We start from the raw sequence: 21,135 nt of genomic DNA on the forward strand, positions 1-21,135 counted from the left end.
CAGACAGAGACACACAGAAACAGACAGGCAGACAGACAGACAGAGACACACAGAAAGACACACAAACACACACTATCTGACAGACCAAGACCTCACAGATCACCATCAGGTCAGCCATCACACACACACACACACACGAACACACACACTGTCCGACACACCAAGACCTCACAGATCACCATCAGGTCAGCCATCACACACACACACACACACGAACACACACACTGTCCGACACACCAAGACCTCACAGATCACCATCAAGTCAGCCATCACACACACACACACACGAACACACACACTGTCCGACACACCAAGACCTCACAAATTACCATCTCTCACAATTATTGTTCATGGACAGAGAAATCGTCCAATCGCTTTTCAGGCTTTCACCCCAGCACGATGAGGTCATGGAGGTCTAAGGCGCGAGCCGAGAAGGACAATAGAGTGAAGCATGCAGAGAATGTAGGAAATGAAACCGGTGGCCATGTGGGGTGAAGCTGCTTCACAGCTGATCTCGGATCAGTTTGTTTCAGTTAGAAACGCGTTGTCATGCTTTTCACCATCTGATCAGTGACCAGACCAGAAAAACCTCATAGCAAACTCACAAAGGTTTGGATTATATGACAAAAGGTAATAAACAGAAGCAGCAGAACAAGTCAACAGGCACACTCTTGTTTTGGAGTTTAGCTTCACTGACTGGAAGCAGTTTACAGTTTACAGAAAACAAAAGCGAGCCACGCTCCTGTAAAGTCGCCGGTAAAAAGACGCCGACACGTAAATCGCACACGTCTCATTGTTTTCAGGCTGAAATGGTGACTTTATGACGTGGGGGTCGTTGGTGGAAGTAGATTTCACAATCCTATGTTTCCAGAGAAACATGAAGTCAGTTAAAGGTTTGTTTTGCCTTTTTTTTAACGGCTCTCAGAATCTTCCCGCCTCGTCCTTCTGTCCGAATCGCCACGGACACGCTAGAGATGTAGACCAGTTTGTGCTCAAGTCTCTCTTTTGTGTCAGTGAATAATTTCCCCGGGATGCTGTTGATTTTATTCCCAAAAACTATTAGTATATTAGCATCAGTTAGTAGCTATTAGTGTAGGTTTATATCAATTGTTTAAATTTCTCTTCACTTTTCACAACGTAGAGTCATTTAGTGTCATCCACGCTCGTGTGTGTGTGTGTGTGTGTAATTACTCTGCAGTCATGCTCATACTTTAAGAGTTGCCGGTTATGTAAAGACATTATAATTATAGCATAACTACCTAATCTAATCGTACTTATGTGTAAATCGATGTGTATGATGATCTAGGACCGAGCGTTGGACTAATCTTATCCACGATTAAATAAAAATCAAAGCGACGCTACGGAGAGCTAGAACGCGACTATAGAAGGCATTTTATCTTAGTGTAAAAAGCGATCTTGTATTTCAGAGAAAATACAGGATCCGCTCACGGAAGTCTCGTTTATTATTTGATTAGGATGACGTTTGTGTGACCTGAGTAACCGAGACCGGTGCGAGCGACAGCGTCGGGCTTCGCGGAGTTTCCGAGGAAGTCCTGAACTTGTGTCTTTACCACTAGCAGACTGCCGCAGGGCTTGTTGACTGGAAAACTGGTAACACACGTTGGTGATATTTGCCTTTCCCGGCACAGCAGGCTGACACGCATCTGCTCCGGTGTTGACACAGTGACAAGAGGCCTCGGGGTAGCAAAACAAGACGGGGTGGAGCACTAAAGCAAACCTGGTTAAGTTCCCTCACACTTAACCAAGAACATTTTGGCCCACGATGAAACGGCAGGATCGGTATAAACGTGTCCGGAAAGAAACGCCCGTCTTTTCTCTTTCCTGGCCCTTCCTACTTAATACTGTTATTTCATAACCAGGTGCCAAATACCAGTGTGGAATCATTCGGTCTGACCAAACACGGTGGGTGAGGTGTTAATGTACTTTGCACACACTTACCAACTTTAAGACCGGCGAGTTTCGCCGGACTGTCCTCGTGGACTTTGCAGACGAACGTGCACAACTCCACAGAGTTTTCATCCTGGTGGTGCAGCCCGTACGTCTGGAACAGATACAAAGGAGAAATATAGGAAAACGAATTAGTTACGGGCCGAGGACATGTGCTAGCCAGACACGAGTGAACGTACACAGAGCTCAGGCATGTAAACACAGAAGAACGAGTCTAAAGGAATGAAGAGGCTGTACACGGTGTAGTTTCACCAACAAAACAATGACTCATCTGGACTTTCTATAGTGCAGACATAGCTGCAGGTTTCTTTACACCCTGATACATGCCATTGGTTAGGAACGAAATGTTTGCGATTTTCTTATTGCACAAAGTTTTCTCGCAGTCGAGACACGTTTTAGGTGTCGGTGCAGAAGTAAAGAAAGCGCGCTTCGATGTGGCTTGTGAGGAAACACCACCACTAAAAATGGCACAAAATGAAACCGTCACTTCAAAGTGCAGAATGTTGTTCGGCGCTACTTCGAAAATAAAACATAGCAGGTGAAATCGCAGTTAAACATCAGCCACAGGAACCATTTTTTACAAGCGAATTACTTTCTGTCTTGTTTGCAAACACAAAGCAAGTCAACACCACCAAGCGTAAGCCTTATTCGAAGGATATAAGTTTGATACGATAAGTACGGTCGTGATTAAGAGTATTTCTACCGTTTTATTCCAGATTATGAACGAAAGAATTAGGCCATATTTTATCTTCATTAATTAAAAAGCAAGGACTCACAAGTATTATAGATCCTGCCAAACATTCCACTAGATCCTGTATAAAATAAAAAAATAAAAAAAATAAAATAAAAATCCTTTTACACCAAAATAAAACGGAACAAGCCGAGTTTAAAAAAAAAAAAAAAAAAAGGAATAAAATACTCATGATGAAATACTCATGATGATTACATGACTTCTGGGAGGATTTTTTTTTAAACAAACTATTAATTATAGAAATGATTAAATATCTAGCACAGGGAAAACCACGTATGTAATATGGGCACGTACGGTCTGCTGATGACACGTCTGGGAAAGACACGAAGAAATATGTCCGGAAAAATCGCAGTACTTCGAAATAAATTGGTGGCACTACATTGGCTTTGTATAAAATAAATAAAACAAACTTGTCTTGGCTGACTTTTATTGTGTTTTAATTTTATTTCTTTTTTTTTTTTATATTTGCTCGTACAAGCGTTTCTTTATCGGCCTAATGGGCCGAATCGCTTGCTTATATTTCCCACAATCGAACTGAGCGACAGTTTAACCAGTCTGTCGTAAGTAACCTCAGACTCTTGGTCACGTAAAAAACGTTTCCTCTTTTAACATGTGAACCTGCAACTGCTTTAGACTTCTGAAAGAGAAGGCTGTTCTTCTCTTTTTCTTCTTCTTCTGTTTAGGGCAACGTGAGACAGAACATGTCTTAAAGTAATCTGATACACTCTGACAAGTTTGTTGCTCAACTGGTGGCAGTGACTTTTGTTCAGGAACAGAAACTCTTCAGGATTTTGTTGAAACAGCAGACCCTGGGGTCAGCATGAGCCCTGGAGTCACCGCGTCCAGCATGAGCCGCTGAGAGTTATCTGGTTTTAAGGATTCGATTCACTAGAAGCGTTAAACCCTGAGGAAGTTCGATGCAGTCGGTCGTATGGAGATAAAACTATCTCTACAGGAAGAGGAGCTCTGGCAGATTATCGGTAGTGCTTCCACATGCAAAACAGTGAAGCTGCTTCCTCCTGCAGTGCTAACAATCTGCTCTGGTAGGATGGTGCAGACGCTAAAGTCTCAGAGTACAGAGCAGTCTCATCATCGAGACGGTTGTTAGACTCATTTGCTTACTGCATGATATCAGCAACACTCTGCTTGGGGGTGGTGGGGGGGTGGGGGGTGGGGGGAGAGAAAGCATATTCAAATGACCCCCAGATCTGTAACAATAATTCTCTTTCAGAAAATTCTGACCTTAGACCTGGCTGCTTTGTTCAGCAACTACAATTACTGAAACAAGATACAAGGAAATTAGTTGTAGAACTGGTTGGAAAATACTTCACCGTAATTAAGGGATGTATGATGGATGCAGGATTTCTAGAATCTAATAAAGCTGCATATGAAATATTCAGCTCATGTTTATTATTAATCAAAGAAATGTTGAAAGACCGTGATTGCGCTGTAAATAACACAGAAAAATCCAGACCGACCAAGACAGGCCGAAGACTCGCTTCAACAGAGACCGAGACAAGCTCAAGACTCGCGCCAACAGAGACCAAGACAATATAGAAGCCAATACTATATAGAATAGAATCAGGGAAGTTTCAGAAATACCCAGATGCAACCCGGTTTGGTAGGAAACAGAACCTACAAACTGTGTGTCAGGGGGAAAAAAAAAAAAATCTACCACCTGTCTGAGTTGTGTGTAAAACATCACGTATTGCTTCCTACACATAAACTTGAGGTTAACACGTTTAGCAGCTGAGAGTGTCTTCAAAGTACACTCAGTCAGAGAAAGAGGTAAAGCTGACTAACACCGGCTTTATTTCTTCGTTTCAGTTACACTGAAGAAAAGAAGAAAAAAAAAAGGTAAAAATGCCACGAACAAAAAAGGGGAAATTTATTTCCACCCACAAAATACATAGAACCGATGTAATGCAATTTTTCGTCTAGATTAGAAAAATGCGTTGGCTAATGCAAGATCCCCAAAGCTGCCTGAATCATATTGACTAAAGTTGCTCGGAAATGTGGAGATAATTACAAATTACAGCATGAAATTCGATGCTGTTTTTAAAGCATTACCAAATGTTTCAAACCGAGTCTCTGCTCTTCCTCTTTTACTGTGGTGTGGTGTCAGAGCCACGGATGCTTCACAAGACACTGTGAAAACCAGCCTAAAGTTTGACATCACACAGTGTTCCGATGTCGCATCCTGAACCAGGCCAAGCAGGAAAGGAGGGGTCCGATATCCTACAATTGCCTCAGCCATCCACAACTAAATATAAACCAAATATCTGGCATACATACAGTGAGACAGCAGTGTCATGACCGTGACCGATAGAGGCAGGTCTATCTCAGAGGACAAGCTCTCACAGAGGAACCATTGTACAGGGAGAGGAAGATACAGTAAGGGAAGCTACGATGCCAAGAGCAGAGGTGAAGAGTACACCAGCAAGAAGCAATGAAGTTTGTGTGTTGTTTCTTAAAAAAAGACTGTAGCTAAGACACAAGCAGCACTGCACTAGTCATAACATGCTAGCTATTGTTATGAGCCTAGCTAAGTCAAACATTAGGCTAGCTAGTAAACATTAGGCTAACTGTGTCATTATGCTAGCTAACTATTTTCCAGTTTTGGCTTCCATTACAATTAAGCTAACTTGTGTCATAAACCCATTATCCAACTTTGCTAATAAGCTAACTATTACACTTTATGACCAAATGGAGTCTAATTTAGTTTCAAATAGTCCCAGTTTTGTCTTTTAATTCAATTTACGCTAAACTAACTGCTGTTATACCTTTATGGAAAACTGTGAACAAACACTCCTAAAGATGATCTTACCTGAAGCTCAAAGCCGAACGATTCGTCCTCTTTCTTCTCCAAGAGGACCGTTTTCCTGTGAAGACAAGCTTTGGATTAGTTGGAATCGTTAGAACTGATATAGCATGGTTTAGCTGAGATTAGGATCCTCTATTTTCTGTCAAACATGAGATCAGAGATCATTATTTTCCCCCTTTGGTATTATGTGAATGTCCTGTTACATGCTCAATTCTGTGAGTCATGACTTGATAAAATGATAATGATAAAATAAAGTTGTTTTTATTTTGTATGTATATGTATTTTGTTATGATTGTACAAATACATGCTTAACAAAAGGTAAAACGTATTGGCAAAGCACAGGTTTTAGTCATACGGAGCTCTCTCTCTCTCTCTCTCTCTCTCTCTCTCTCTCTCTGAGAGATCACTTCAGAAATGATGTTGAAGTGTTTGTGTAGCATGAAAAAAATAAAAGCTCAATGAAACGAACAAACAGGACTGAGAGTTTTGATTAGGTCTAAACAATCATGGGTGTGCCTTTATGAAAGGTCAGCTCTCATCTTTAAACCACGCTTCCTCTTTCTCATGGTTTCAAAAGGCGTCAATGTCCGTCTGCAGAGACCACGGGGAACTATGGAGTAACGGCGAAGGAAATTTTCAATTCGTGTTTCGATTTGACTGGAGTTTAAAGGTCGTCTTTTCTATATGCCAGACTAAAGGAAATACGACTTTAAGTGATACAAACGAATGACAAAGAGACTAATTTACACGACCTAACCACTGAACACTTGAATTATTAATACACTCATTCCGTCGTGTTATTGTTGCTATAGCAACGGCCGCAGAATTAACAGATTAAACACAGTGTGTTGTTTACCGAAGGTGTTCAGTCACGGCTGTGGTGAAGCTTTCTGTACAGAGACATTTATTTGTTATTTACGGAAGGAGTCTCCAGTGACAGTGCTTTGTAATGTCCAAAAAGGGACTTTGAGCTTTCAGAGTTGTCGTCCCACCCCCCACCCCACCCCCCGTGCCATGACAAGCTGTGTTTGTCTTATTAACTTCAAAAGGTCGATGCAAAAAAAAAAGATGAAGGAATGACTATTTATAGCTGTTTTACTATAATTAAAACCAGAAACTAAATTGTCTCATGGAGGTCCCACATTAAACGCAACTATAGACTGATAAAAGTAGTATGCTGTTGACTACAAAATTAAAAGCTTTAACTGTCGGGAAATTGCCGCGTTATTTGAGGAATAAAACACTTCAGGACATAATGAAATGGGGAAGTAATCCACTTAGCAACAACTAAGGTGAAAAGAGTAAAAGTTTTTTGTCATCAACTCATCAGTTCACAATTATACACCTGACTGTGTGTTTAAAGTTTTGTTGTAAGAAACAGACCAATGAGCCCCATGATGGCTTTATGATGAAACATCGTGCGAGTCTGACGTTATTAGTTTTGGGAAATGACTCCTCTAAACACGCAAAACAATAATCATACTTAAAGTAAGTATAAATAAAGGAGAAAAGTTGTTGAAGTACCTTTCAGGCTCTGGTGGCAGCGTGAGGGGCTTCCACTTCTGCAGTCCTGCGTTCTGGAGAACAAAAGAAACATTCAGGGGGATTATAGTGGGAAAAATCTAACCTAATTCTAATGCAAAGGCTATCTTTTATCTCAAAGTTCCCAGTGGTTTAGACAAGTTAAAACCAAAAAAACCCCTCCTTTTCTATGGAGATATGTACGTAATTCTGACAAGAAGGACAAATGTTTGAAACTGAACGTCCAGTGTGCACGTGTGTCTCGTCATAGTTACACTATGATCAGATCAGACAACAGATAAAACCTGAAATGCATGTCTGCAAACTGGCTCTTGGAGTTTCGTGAACTTCCTCAACTTTGACACTAGTTTTTGTTAAGTTAGAGACAAGTGCTATGTGGTGTTTTTGACGGAAGCTGCTGGCCTGTAGCGATCCATCACACTGACATACGTCTGTGTGAGCGCGTGGGCAAACGAGCTGCTTGCAACTCAGCACAATAACAGCATTGAGGTAAGAGCCAAATCCACACGAGACCCACCCAGGCCTCCGCTGTATGAAGGAACCGGTGGTAGTGTACACCTCTGTGTTCTGTCTGTTTGCACTGAAGTCGATTCACCCCGCTTTCACCTTCGATGGCCTAGACAGCCGCTCTGCTCTAGTAAAACGGGGCCTTTCTTTATTTTCATACACTTGCAGAATGGCCTTCAATGACTTCATTTATTTCCAAGTGGCCCAGAGGCTCCCTTGGGGGTGGTTGTAATGGGGGGCGATTCTGTCGGACATACAATACGCTGTTGTGGCCTGGAGGCTGGTTTGGGTGTAGGAGGTGGATTACAGTGGACTCTTCATAACTGGCAACTGGCAGCTTTGTTCCTTCACATCAATGCTTACAACACATACACATTGACTTTCAGGGGCTGACACTCCTCCAAGACTGAGTCTTAAAAATGACACCTGTTGTGTAGTTTTAACAGTTTAACAGACATTAAACACCTTAAATAACTATACATATACACTGTAAGGAAAAACACATCATCTAAACACAGCTAGCTTCCAGTTAAAAAGTTTTGTTGGTGATGAATTAATGTACCTCACACTAACTCATTTAGTTGACATAGTTTTGACTGAATGTATGATGCTACAGTAGTTAAGTGCTAACATTAGCCTGTAAACTGATAGCTTACTAAGCTAAACTGCTTTTGGGCCTGTTTTGCAGTTTTTAATCCCTGGGAATTAGCACCATCATTAATAAGCTAAAACTATCATTTCTTACTTTCATGTTTACTAGAAGACAGCAACTTAAAATCACTTAGCTAGATCCTAGCTAACTTACACAGTGTTGCTTGAACATGTGACGGTTATTTGCCAACACTGGCCACTTGACTGATACTACTACCACTCAGCAGGAAGTTTACACTTAATCATTTGTTTCCTTTTTCTCTCACAGCATTAGCATTTCCAGTAAAAAATTTACAACAGGTTTTCTGTTATATTTACAGAGTGCTAGCTTGTGGGAATGGCTTAGCTAGAACTGAGCAAACGGCACATCACTCGACGTCATAGCTTTAATTCACTTTCTGATTACAAACGTGTTGGTAGCTATGCACAAACACAGCAACTTTAGGTTTTGCGCTATCCAGGTCATCTCTTAAACCACTGGACATAATAAAACTCCAGTTTGATATAAGAAGAAAACCTTATTCACAAACTTATTCACATCAAACCTCCTTTTTTAATCTGGGAGTTTTAGGCATAACCATTGGTCGTGCTTGCCCAAGGTCACGGAGAATAATTAGTTGGACAGATTTAAATCAGAATCCGCAATCAATTATCTGACATATGATGGAACGGGCTACACTGGTGAGTTCGGGCATAAGATCCGGTTCCTGTCACTGAGCCATGATGACCCGTGGTCACTGTAATGGCGACCAAACAGTGCCAAAATGACGCAAAAATGCAATCTCGATACACACAATACAGAACGAGTCCACTCTCACTGAATAGCCTTGTAAAAAGCCTGAGCAGCCACACAGTGGGGGTCCATTGTACTACAGGCTACTTACTGCTTACAGTGCGTCAAATGAGTTTGGGGGTCAAAGCTTTGGTCAGGACTCAACAGTGAGTGTGTGGGTGGTCTAAACAGGGGGATGCAAGGACACCAACACCATGGCTGAGCATGAACACTGTTCCATATGTGTGGAGGACAAATGAGCAACCAGATAGTTTTTCAAGCTTGGAATTGACACCAGTTTCTCTCATTTAATACAACAGAGACTCGTTCTACAGATGAACAGCCCTCATGAGTAAAAGCTTGAATGGGATCATGGTGTGAAACTCGAGGTCTGACATGCTTGGAGAATTTCAGACAGTGCAAACGTGGGAGATTTATAAGCCAAGATCCATCGAAGGTGTAAAATGCTTTGTTCAGGTTTACACTAAGGGGGTTCCATACAGTTTAGAAAAGTCACCTTATCCTAAAATGTCATTATGCCTCTGACCTTCCATTTGCCCTTTTTTATCTCTCGAGTTTTAAGATCTTACCACTTGATTGTGATCTCCCCATGATCCCAACTAAATGCCCCAATGCATCTCAGTCTTTCTGGTCTTACCATTAGTAGAAAGACAGACCACACTAGCAGCTTAGTCACTGGAGCAGTACTCTCAGTCTCCAGTGTACAGCTTTTGCACCTTTCCTATATTTCTCTTACACAAAGAATGGGTGCACATAAACAGTCCTCTGTCTCATATGCACTGAGTGTCCAATAAAACAAACTTCACCTTCATTCACCAGAACATCGCTGATGAACCATTGTGGATGTTAAACTGCAAGACAAATAAGCTTCAAAAGCGGTTTTCCAGTTTGTGCATTAAAACTTAGACTTGTGTAGGTTCGAGTTATCTTAGCAGTGGGGGTTGTACAGGGTGGCTCAGATGCCCACATGTGCTGCTAACACATGCAAATAGTAAGGCAGGTGTAAATGATTCGCGCACCCGGATGCAGGTGTGCAATAATTTGTTTCAGGTGTAATTAAAGTGTAACATTTGCACGAGCCCCAATTAAGTTGGAGGCAGCTCAGACTGTTTTGTTTATTCTTATTTATTTTTTTTGACAGATAAAAGCAATTTATGAAATTATTTTTATTAAATAATAAATTTATTAATTGCTTTTTACACATTTATTAAATTGCTTTTTACACATATAAATTGCAATTTACACAAAGGTTTCCTTGCACGTTACACAAAGGGTTACAGCTGATTAAAAAGAGTCATAAGATCCTTTATTACCTTCTTAAAGTTTCTCGGCAGCGTCCCTCCGGAATAAGTCAGGGTTTTATAATCATAAACATCCGATGAGACCGATGGGAAATCCATGCTTTTATAACTATCCGATTTAGAGGATGAAAAGTAAATGTCACCGCTGTCCTTAACACGTCTGAACGTCATATTCTTCATGATAAACAACACAGGTATGGACTATAATAAACACTGCTACTGCACGCGCACCTCGATATCTATGAACACGCAACAGTCATTAAACTAGAGTTTAAGAGCCGGGGGGCGGGGTATGCAAATGAGGAGTGTGCGTAGGCGGGGTCTGGCAACCGTAAAAGATCTGATTGGACGGCAACGGTAATGTTTTGTTGTCTTTCATTTGCATAAACTGAACAGTGCCTTAACGCCCGAGATGAGTTAGAGATTAAAATGCATTAAAATTCTAATAGAGAAAAAAAATAATGTTGGAACAAGAAAGAAACCAAAACTACTCAAAATCCCAGTTAAATGTAATTATTACAAAGGAATCCTATATAAACCACGTGATAAAAGGTTTGATTGTTTAATCTACTTTAATATATCGTCATGCTAATAGTTATGATCATAACAAGCAGTAATAACGATCATTACATTAGCAATAGATTATTTGCAACAATCCTTGAAATCCTAAATTTTAAACATTCTTTTCAAGTTTATATACTTGAGGTCATGCTACAAGATTTTTAAAAAATTTTTTCTAAGTTTTAATGTTTGAGATTTTAGACTCAAAATTAAAAAAGTGTTATATTAATAAAGTATTTTAGCAAAAGTGCTATATTAATAAAGTTTTAGGATAAATACAATAAATCTGTGACTTTACAACTTTATGACTCATATTCAGTTCCAGACACTATGATAAAGGATTATTCTTATTCTCTATGTAAAGTGCTAGATAAGTATTATGAAGGTTATTTGTATGTTTATATATGATACAGAATCTATCATTTACTTTATAGTAATTCACAAACATAAGCTTTCCTTTACAAAGCATATATAAAGGAAACACTGCCATCTAGTGGGCAAGTGTAAGTGAACTACAGTTTTTTCCATTTAATTAACGAGTATCTGAGAAATCTATTTAAGCACATCTGAAAAAAGAAAGGAAAAAAAACACGAGTGAGGCTTTAATCAAACATTTTTTTCTAATTTATTCAGTCATTTTTACAAGATGTAATCTGATAGGCCTACATTCTCAGGAAATAAGCAAGAAAAAGAGAAATAATTTTTTTAAAAGGCATGTGATTTATCACAATCTACTCTTATAAGCGTGTGCGTGTGTGTTTGTGTATGTGTGTGTGTTTGTGTGTATGACATCTGTCTGTATTTAAGAGAAGTATGAACACAGTTAAGTTATAAACTTAAAATTAAACTTCGAGCTGTTAAAATATACTAAATAGTAAAGCATGTTGGTCGGTTTGAAGAGACCGAGTCAAGCATCTCTTGCTAACATCAACGTAACAAGTCAAAATATCGAATCATTTCATATTAAAATGATTAATATGTTATCTAAATATTACACCGCACAGTTCAGGTGTAAACACAATTACAGGCTGCATTAGCAATCATCACAATCAATGCTCAGATTTTCACTCTAAACCCTAACGCCTTAACTAATACAGCCGGTTTATAGCTTGATGTTAATCGTGATTAGTATTTTATGAAGCTTTAGAAGATTTAGGCCAATGAAAACAAAAGGGTACTGCTGCTATGAACTAATGGCACGATGGAGATGAAGTAAAACTAACACTGCATTCTTGATGCATCGAGGTAAGTGACAGTTTTGCAGAGGAGATCGACTCCTCAGATGACGGGAAGGTTTATAAATATGCAATGAAGCATCATATTTTGTGTACATCATCCTTTTCAATACACACACACGCGCGCTCATGCACACAGTTTGGCCACATGGGTCAGCATCCATATATATATATATATATATAAATATATATATATATATATATATATATATATAAATTGCTATATATGGACCACATTAAACACATCAGGTTGCTGATGCAGAGGCAGGCGTAGACGTAGACGCAGACACTACTTGAGGTTGAAGAAGCCGGAGGGTTTGGCTTGAGGCGCCATCAGCATGCAGGCTTGATTCTTGTGTGTGATATTAATCTATGGAGAAGGAAAAAAGAAAAACGTATGGAATCATCCGGAAGCAATTACACAGATAATAAATTGAAATTATTCATGAATAAGGCACCAGGGAGAGTAATGAGTTTATCTCAGCAGGTCTACTACTGTATAAAGTCGCTCTACTACAAAGTCTCCAGTATCCTTCTATTGGTTGCCATGTAACATAATGGAGCAACTAGCATTAGAAATCAGTTTCCTTGAAACATTGTGAAACATTCACGTTCCCTTTATTCGATCATCTTTACTCCAACTGGTAGTCGGTGCATCGAGTCACACAAAGTTCAACTTTGTTGCGTCACTGATGTGGACATGCCCAGATCTAGTCACCAACTCTCAACGTTGCTCTCATGGCGAATAAATCACTTTCATTTTTCTGTATGTGTGAATGCAGCATTGTTGTCACCACCACGTGAGACGATCGTTTACCTTAACGGCACATCCTGAAACGTCGAACTCCTCGTACACAAGAACAATACGGCAGCAATTAGAATTTAAAATAGTTTATTTATGAAAAAGTGACCGTGTTTTTTGTTTTTTTTTACAAAACAATTTACATTTGATGTCACAGAACGTCCACGAAACGTTAACGGAGTTTTATCTCGCAGATTTTCTTCCCGTTCTTGTTGAAATGCTAAACAAATTTCACTTAAAGTTGTTTCTTCACTGCTAAACACACCATAAATCTTTCACCACATCGACGATTCCACTTTTTTCCTTTATTTATTTATAGCTCGTAAATTTGCCACCGTTTGAATCAGCAGCTGAGATAAAGGAGATTTGTTTACATGACACCTGAGAGTGTACAGCGTGAGCGTGAGTCAATAGAAACGGCGTTAAGAGCGTTCCATTAATATTTAAATTCCCTCAGGGACGAGCAGAATCCCCTGTAAAAGACCACTTAAGTGAAGAAAAGAAGCACGATTCATCACATTCACTGAGCTTTGGTTTATAGTCCCTCGAGAAAGACGTTAAAGATGTAAACAGAGACATCATCAAGTGAATTAAAAAGGTAATGCACACTCACGGTACACGGCGGCTGCATCCACGGCTCTCCGTCGATCTGCATGGGCATGGGCTTCTTCGTCCTGATAATAAGCAACACAAACAATTTAAAATACAAAGACGGTTTAATAAAAAATATACGTATTATAACGAACACAGCACAATATAGCATTGTGATCATATGGATACAGCAGTAGAGATTTGTTGAGTGAAGTCTGCAATGTGTGTGTGTGTGTGTGTGTGTGTGTGTGTGTGTGTGTGTGTGACTGTGTGTGTCTTTTAAATTAAAAATTATTATATCAAGTCAAGTCACTTTTATTGTCACATCACCACAGCACATGTGCCTTGGTGAGTGGGATTCTTGGGAGCGAACTCCAGAAATCGCAGAACAATTAACATACAGTAATTAAACAGAAATTAAGAACAGTTTACAAAATGTGCAAAATGCTCAATACCAGGTGAAAAAGATGCAATGTGCTCGCACATAGTCAGTACACAGTGTACTATTAGACATATTTACAATGCACTACACATTATATACGATATGTACTTTATATATATATATATATATGTGTGTGTGTGTGTGTGTGTGTGTGTGTGTGTATGTATGTATAAGTATAAATATAAATATATATGTAATATGTTAAAGTGCAACAGACTGTACAGATACAGAAATGTCCAGTGGTAACAGACAGATTAATGTCAGATAGATTATTATATTAAATAAAATGCAGTGTGTATGTATTATATGCTGATATTGTTATTATTTGACATTTTTATCAGTTATAGATCTCTTTATTTTGGTCATTATAGTTTAAGCCCTAACTTGCTGGTTAGTTATAAAAGTATCAGCAGAATCAAGAAATAATAATGTTTAAAAGTTTAATACAACAGAAAACAATGAAACGTTTCAGTTTAATTGTGTGTGATTCTGTGGGTCGGGTCTCCGGTGGTCCAGTGGTAGGATCCCGCGCTCTCACTGCCATGACCCTGGGTTCAGTTCCTTAAACAGGGAACTGATTCATCTAGCGAGAGGTTAACTGTCAGTGCCGGGCTCGACGAGCAGTGTGAAAGCTGAGAGAATATTAGCAGGATTGTGTATGATTGTATGGGTATGATTGTACAGGATTGTATGTTTGAAAAGCCCTGATGAGTTTAAATAAATCTATAGAGAATTTTTTTTAGATATTTTTTCCCTCCTTGATGTAAATCCTCAGTATAATGAGACTCTTAACCAAGTTCTACACATGACAAGAACATCGCTAGCTTAAGTGTGAACGATTATTCGGTGTCGGTGGAGGGGGGGGGGGGGGAGCCGTGTCTGAATCCTGGACGTGTCACAGCATGCGTCAGCTAGATGATTTGTCTTGAGATGAGCTTTTACACAACAGTAAAACATGGAATGTTGTGTCTAACTGTGACATAATAAGGGCACCAAAATAATTAGTTTGAAAACTTGTTGCACGTTTGTGATGATGTAAGATTAAGATGAACACGAATGCAATGCACCGGGAATCGATAGAATCGAGTGAGTCTGAAAGCAGAACAGTGCTGTGTGGGTGTTGGGAACAGTCACAACAAACATGGCCAGTGTGACAGCCTCCTTATTGACATTGCAGAATGAGACACTTCAAGAGAGTAGATTTTTAAAGAGACACCATCTTAGTGTGTGTGTGTGTGTGTGTGTGTGTGTGTGTGTGTGTGTGTGTGTGTGTGTGTGTGTGTGTTTGATGGTGATCTGTGAGGTCTTGGTGTTTCGGACAGTGTGTGTGTGTGTGTGTGTGTGTGTGTGTGTGTGTGTGTGTGTGTGTGTGTGTGTGTGTGTGTGAGATGGCTGACCTGATGGTGATCTGTGAGGTCTTGGTGAGTCGGACACTTTGTGTGTGTGTGTGTGTGTGTGTGTGTGTGTGTGTGTGTGTGTGTGTGTGTGTGTGTGTGTGTGTTTGATGGCTGACCTGATGGTGATCTGTGAGGTCTTGGTGAGTCGGACACTTTGTGTGTGTGTGTGTGTGTGTGTGTGTGTGTGTGTGTGTGTGTGTGTGTGTGTGTGTGTGTGTGTGTGTGTGTTTGATGGCTGACCTGATGGTGATCTGTGAGGTCTTGGCGAGTCGGACACTTTGTGTGTGTGTGTGTGTGTGTGTGTGTGTGTGTGTGTGTGTGTGTGTGTGTTTGATGGCTGACCTGATGGTGATCTGTGAGGTCTTGGCGAGTCGGACAGCACTCTTGAGGCCTGTGTAGATTTGTCCCATTTCTATGGCTCCCTCCAGTCCCACCACCTCAACACGCTTATCACTCATGTCTAAAGGAACAGAAACAAAACATGAAACATGCCTTTAAATGGAGAAACATCACTCTTTACTAAGTAAAAATGTCTCGCTGTAATATTAGAGGTACAAACACTATGAGACCCCACAGTTAATAACAACACACCCCAGAGTGTATTACTCCTTACTTACTGGACCTAATTGTCTTAACAACCATTTTTGCCAAATAAACCATCCAAGCTGCCTGGGAGTAAGGAGTGAGTCTGGAAAGATGCACGTATAAGACACGGCCCTTGAACGAGTCTCACCTTGAGGGCTGACTTTTAAGTCTTCGGGGTCTACGATAACTTCCGGCAGTTCCTGGTTCACGCGGTCACTCTTTTTGGCTTCGCCCCACAGGTTAGATCCACCATGCATGCTGGGGATATTGAGCACAGCGATGCCTTCCAGAGAGAGGTTACTGAGGTCCAGCTGAATGCCACAACACTACACAGGACAGGATGAGTTCATTAAAGGCTTACTGTGGTGTTTTATTAAAGATGCCCAAGAATAAATTAACACCTCATCAAATGGGGCTCACATAAGCCTACTTTGTCCTTTATAGGGCACGTGACAGAATAATTATTAAAAAATGGTTACAAAATACTACTACTACTACTACTACTACTACTACTACTACTACTACTACTAATAATAATAATAATAATAATAACTAGAATGTACATTTCCTGAAGAAAATGTAAATGGTGCTTGCACATGGCAAGTTCCACTCATCGTGCTGAGGGTTTTGATATGTCACATGTCCATGTTGTGCTAAATTTTGATTTTCACTTGAAATCACGTGACGTCATCAGAATACCCGTGAGGACGTTCCACTCATCGTTCTGAGTGTTTTGATATGTCACATGTCCATGTTGTAAAAAGTTTTTTAATTTTGCATATTTTGGGGGCGGGGCCTCGGGCCAACCGAAAGGCCAGTCGGTACACCGATTTAGATAGTTCGAAAGCTTGCCGAGTTATAAACCTCCAAAGTTTATAATGGGAGTCAATGGGAAAAAAGGCCACTTTGAGACCCAGTACCAGAAGTACCGGTACTCGGATTGCTTAGAAAAGTAATAGCACACCTCTCCGCGATGAGCCGGTCAATTTGACACCTCATTCATGGGTCTAGTACAGGGTCTAGGACAACACTCAAAGAGCCATTTGGACCCGTTTCCCACAGAAAAAAAAACACAGGGAGCCACAAAACCCTTTTGACATCTAAAATGAAGATAAAACTGCATATATTGTTTTTTTACCTTTATGGAAAGTACAGAAAAAACTGTAGTGTGTTGTATTTACAGTATGAAATCAATGAACTGCTACCGAGTAAACAAAATTTTATTTCTGCAGGCAAACAAAAATATTTTAAACAGTTTTCGAACTAACCTTAACTAAAAAGACGCCGGGTTGAAGGTTACTTTCAAATAAAATGTGCAATGTCTAATCGAGTCCTCTTCGTATTAATGACCAAAATTCTAACTTGCCGGCTGCAGCGAACCAAAAATGCGTCTGCTTCTGTGTCGGATTTCGCAAGTCGGCGGTTATGACGCATATTTTGAGCGACAAAAAAATTAAACACGGTTTATTTTAACGTTACGAGAGCATCATAATCTTAGGATTTATAATTGCAATATTTTTTTTAAAAACTAACTAAAATAAATTTAAATTAAATATTTATTTTACAAATCTACAGGGAGCCGCAGCAGAGGGATGAAAGAGCCACTTGCGGCTCCGGAGCCGCGGGTTGCCGACCCCTGGTCTAGGACAAAAGCTGTGAGACAAGTTACGCGCCAAAGTTTTGTCCAGAAGAGTAAGCACAATAGTAAGAATGTTGCTTTGCAAGCACCATTAATAATAATAATAATAATAATAATAATAATAATAATAATAATAATAATAATAATAATATGCAATTATGTATGACATGTTAAGTTTAAGGGCCATGTTTAAGGGCCCAACAGTGGCAGCGATGGAGCTTCATCCCCAAGCTTTCAGTCAACAACCCAGAGCATCAACCATACGAGCCACCAGTTCCCTTGTGATAACACTGTGTCACTTTATTTCCTTCATGTAGAAGCTTTAGCTTTGAAGAACTGCATTTCTGTCATGGATCACAGATGGTGGCTTGACGTATCAGGATCTTACCTCTATGGTGAGGCACTCCTTCAGCTTCTTACAGGACGCTGAGATCGTCTCCGAGGTGGCAAACTCAAAGTACCAGAGCTTGTTCTTCATTCTGAATTCAAACAGAGACATTTCCATACGAACAGAACACACAGTTAATACACGCTGAGAAGCAACATGTCACACAATACATGCGTCATGCTGCCCCCTGCTGGTGACGATTAAACACTAAACCCTGACCTACGGTAACATAAAGATATCTTATTAATATACAATAAACTCCCACCTGCTGTTGAATTTCTGTGGATGTTTTTCACGCATGGTGTGAAAACGGTGCGCAATCGACGCATCCTACAAAAATAAACATCATCAATTAACAAACGTAAGCATTAATCGTGTGACACTTTTTAATGCAGTGGTTTTTAATATTATCTCAGTATCTGTCTGGCGTCCGACTTCGTAAAATCCTAGTGTTGTATTGCAAAACACTTACACACACACACACACAGACACTCACACACACTCACACACTCACACACACACACACACACACACACACACACACACACACACACACACACACACACACACACACACACACACACACACACAGAGCCCCACACAGGCAGATAAGACACACAAGTGATGAGTGATGAGGAATTCATGAGAGATGAGGGATTAAGGATGATTGATGAGTGATGAGAGATGAGGGTTGAGGGACAGATGATGAGAGATAAGGGACAATTGATGAGAGATGAGGGACATATGATGAGGGATGAGAGATGAGGGACAGATGAGAGATGAGGGACAGATGAGAGATGAGGGACAGATGATAAGAGATGAGGGATGAGGGACATATGATGAGAGATGAGGGACATATGATGAGAGATGAAGGACAGATGATGAGGGATGAGGGATGAGGGACAGATGATGAGGGATGAGGGACAGATGATGAGAGATGAGGGATGAGGGACAGATGATGAGAGATGAGGGATGGATTATGAGGGATGAGAGAGTGTGGATGAATGATGAAGGATGAGTTATGAGGGATGAGAAATAAGTGATGAGGGATGAGTTATCAGGGATGAGTGATGAGGGATGAGAGATAAGTGATGAGAGATGACAGAGGAATGTTGAGTAATGAATGATGAGGGATGAGTGATGAGGGATGAATGATGAGGGATGAGTGATGAGGGATAAGTGATTCTCTTACCACTCCGATGGAGAAGTAGTTGTTTATGATCTCATAAGGCACAGGGTCTCCTTTCTCCTGACTGTCCTCCATCACCACCTCCACACTCCAGCGGTCCATCATTACCGGAGTGCTGAACTCCAGCTCTTTCAGGATCCGGCTTAGGTCCACGCCATCGTAACCTGCACATACACATCATCTCCGATTCGTTTGCTGTCATGAAACAAAATTCTTTAGTAAAACCTGGATGTAGAATGAACTCACTTAAGGGCAAGAGAGCAAGATGTGAGGATGAGACTTGGCATAAAATGTAAAAAAGACAACAACTTGAGAATATCTTTACTACAGTGTAGGTGCTACGCCTTTCCCCATGGATGCAGTTATTTAGTCTGAAATACTGCTTTGAGATTCTTTGCTAAAATAAACGATTAATGATAAAATGAATACAATTTTCCCTGAGCTGATGTTCTTACCTCCTCCCCATCGCAGACACCGCGCCAGGTCATTCCCCGTGCCGAGTGGAAGCACAGCCACTGGGGGGCGCACTGGCAGGTTGGCCTTATCTATGGGAGGGTGAGAGGAAGAATAACAGTCGCATCAGAATAAAAGATGACAGCAGATTGTTTTCATCAGAGCTGCTACACTTTAATGGTGATTAGCTATAGACTCAGAGCCTTTCTTCTGATTTAGGGAAGATTGGATTGGATTGGATAATTCCAATCATTTGAAGAGAAATCATCATGTAATTACAGATTTAATAATCTGTAAAATTTCTCTCTTCTCTCCTCTTCTCTTCTCTTCTCTTCTCTTCTCTTCTCTTCTCTTCTCTTCTCTTCTCTCAGTCAGTGCTTTAAAGTTCTGGTGCTACAAGAAGAGCTGCTGTATCTTTAAAGCTCTCTCACTGTCCTCTGGATCTCCACCACCTCAAACAGTCTAGCAATAATTTTCATATGTTCTTTTAGGACAGAGGAACTAACAAAGGAAGTAAAGAAGGCAGAAAGGAAGGGAGGAGGTGAAGGAGGAAGGGAGGTTGAAATTCTAACCAATGGCATCGAGGATCCAGCCCACAGTCCCATCACCTCCACACACTAATATTCTGTAGTCCTGCAGATCCCTGAAGAAGCTCAACCTGGTGAGGAAACAAACTACAGTCAGCCGTTTAATTCGAGAAAGATGTCAATCCTGTGACTCGGGCGAAAAAGAGATTAATCTGTTTAGCTGATTTGAAGAGCAATATATATATATATATATATATATATATATATATATATATATATATATATATATATATATATATATATTATTGTCAAAAAAAATATATATCAGGTGTGAAAAGTGCTGTAAACAAAGAATGCTTTCAGAAATAGAAATAATGAGTGTTTATTTCTGTCAATTTACAAAATGCAAAGTGAGCAAACGAAAGATCGAAATCAAATCAATATTTTGTTTTGCCTTCAAACCGGCACGAAGCGATGGCACGACCCCCACGGAGCCCTGATCTCGACATTATCGAGTGTGTCTGGGATTACATGAAGAGACAGAAGGATGTGAGAAAGCCTACAGAACATCCACAGAAGATCTGTGGTCAGTTCTCCAAGACGTTTGGAACGACCTACCGGCCGAGTTCCTTCACAAACTGTGTGTAAGTGTACCTAGAAGAATTGCTGCAGTTTTGAAGGCAACGTGTGGTCACAGCAAATATTGATGTGATTTAGATTTCTCTTTTGTTCGTTCACTGCATTTTGTTCATTTATGAAAATAAATGTTTAACACTTTTATTTTTTTAAAGCATTCTTTGTTTGGAGCGTTTTTTCACACCTGCCTAAAACTTTTGCACAGTACTGTATATCATTTCATTTTCTACCGCTTATCCGAACTTCTCGGGTCGCGGGGAGCCTGTGCCTATCTCAGGCGTCATCGGGCATCGAGGCAGGATACACCCTGGACGGAGTGCCGACCCATCGCAGGGCACACACACTCTCATTCA

The 21,135-nt window shown here is 40.3% G+C and overlaps 2 protein-coding genes across 3 annotated transcripts in view; both read right to left on the reverse strand.

Annotated features, from left to right (window-relative positions):
* tamalin (trafficking regulator and scaffold protein tamalin) overlaps window positions 1-10,593 on the reverse strand; it is a 15,797-nt gene extending 5,204 nt beyond the window's left edge. Inside the window, exons 1-4 of one of the 2 annotated variants that reach the window (XM_027134565.2) lie at window positions 10,350-10,593; window positions 7,068-7,120; window positions 5,547-5,601; window positions 1,960-2,062 (exon numbers count right to left, since the gene is read on the reverse strand). In XM_027134565.2, coding sequence (XP_026990366.1) covers window positions 1,960-2,062; window positions 5,547-5,601; window positions 7,068-7,120; window positions 10,350-10,517 — 379 coding nt within the window. In that variant the 5' untranslated portion in view covers window positions 10,518-10,593. Of the gene's footprint in view, window positions 1-1,959; window positions 2,063-5,546; window positions 5,602-7,067; window positions 7,121-9,842; window positions 9,864-10,349 lie in introns of those variants that run through there. The other variant, XM_027134566.2, reaches the window with a different exon arrangement.
* A 913-nt stretch (window positions 10,594-11,506) lies between these two features.
* Window positions 11,507-21,135, reverse strand: part of dgkaa (diacylglycerol kinase, alpha a) — a 48,185-nt gene continuing 38,556 nt past the window's right edge. Inside the window, exons 16-24 of the mRNA XM_027134559.2 lie at window positions 20,192-20,277; window positions 19,622-19,711; window positions 19,170-19,330; window positions 18,243-18,307; window positions 17,978-18,068; window positions 16,099-16,276; window positions 15,708-15,825; window positions 13,549-13,609; window positions 11,507-12,503 (exon numbers count right to left, since the gene is read on the reverse strand). Coding sequence (XP_026990360.1) covers window positions 12,423-12,503; window positions 13,549-13,609; window positions 15,708-15,825; window positions 16,099-16,276; window positions 17,978-18,068; window positions 18,243-18,307; window positions 19,170-19,330; window positions 19,622-19,711; window positions 20,192-20,277 — 931 coding nt within the window. The 3' untranslated portion in view covers window positions 11,507-12,422. The remainder of the gene's footprint in view (window positions 12,504-13,548; window positions 13,610-15,707; window positions 15,826-16,098; window positions 16,277-17,977; window positions 18,069-18,242; window positions 18,308-19,169; window positions 19,331-19,621; window positions 19,712-20,191; window positions 20,278-21,135) is intronic.

Source organism: Tachysurus fulvidraco, chromosome 23 (genome assembly GCF_022655615.1).
Source record: "Tachysurus fulvidraco isolate hzauxx_2018 chromosome 23, HZAU_PFXX_2.0, whole genome shotgun sequence".
Taxonomy (NCBI): Eukaryota; Metazoa; Chordata; class Actinopteri; order Siluriformes; family Bagridae; genus Tachysurus; species Tachysurus fulvidraco.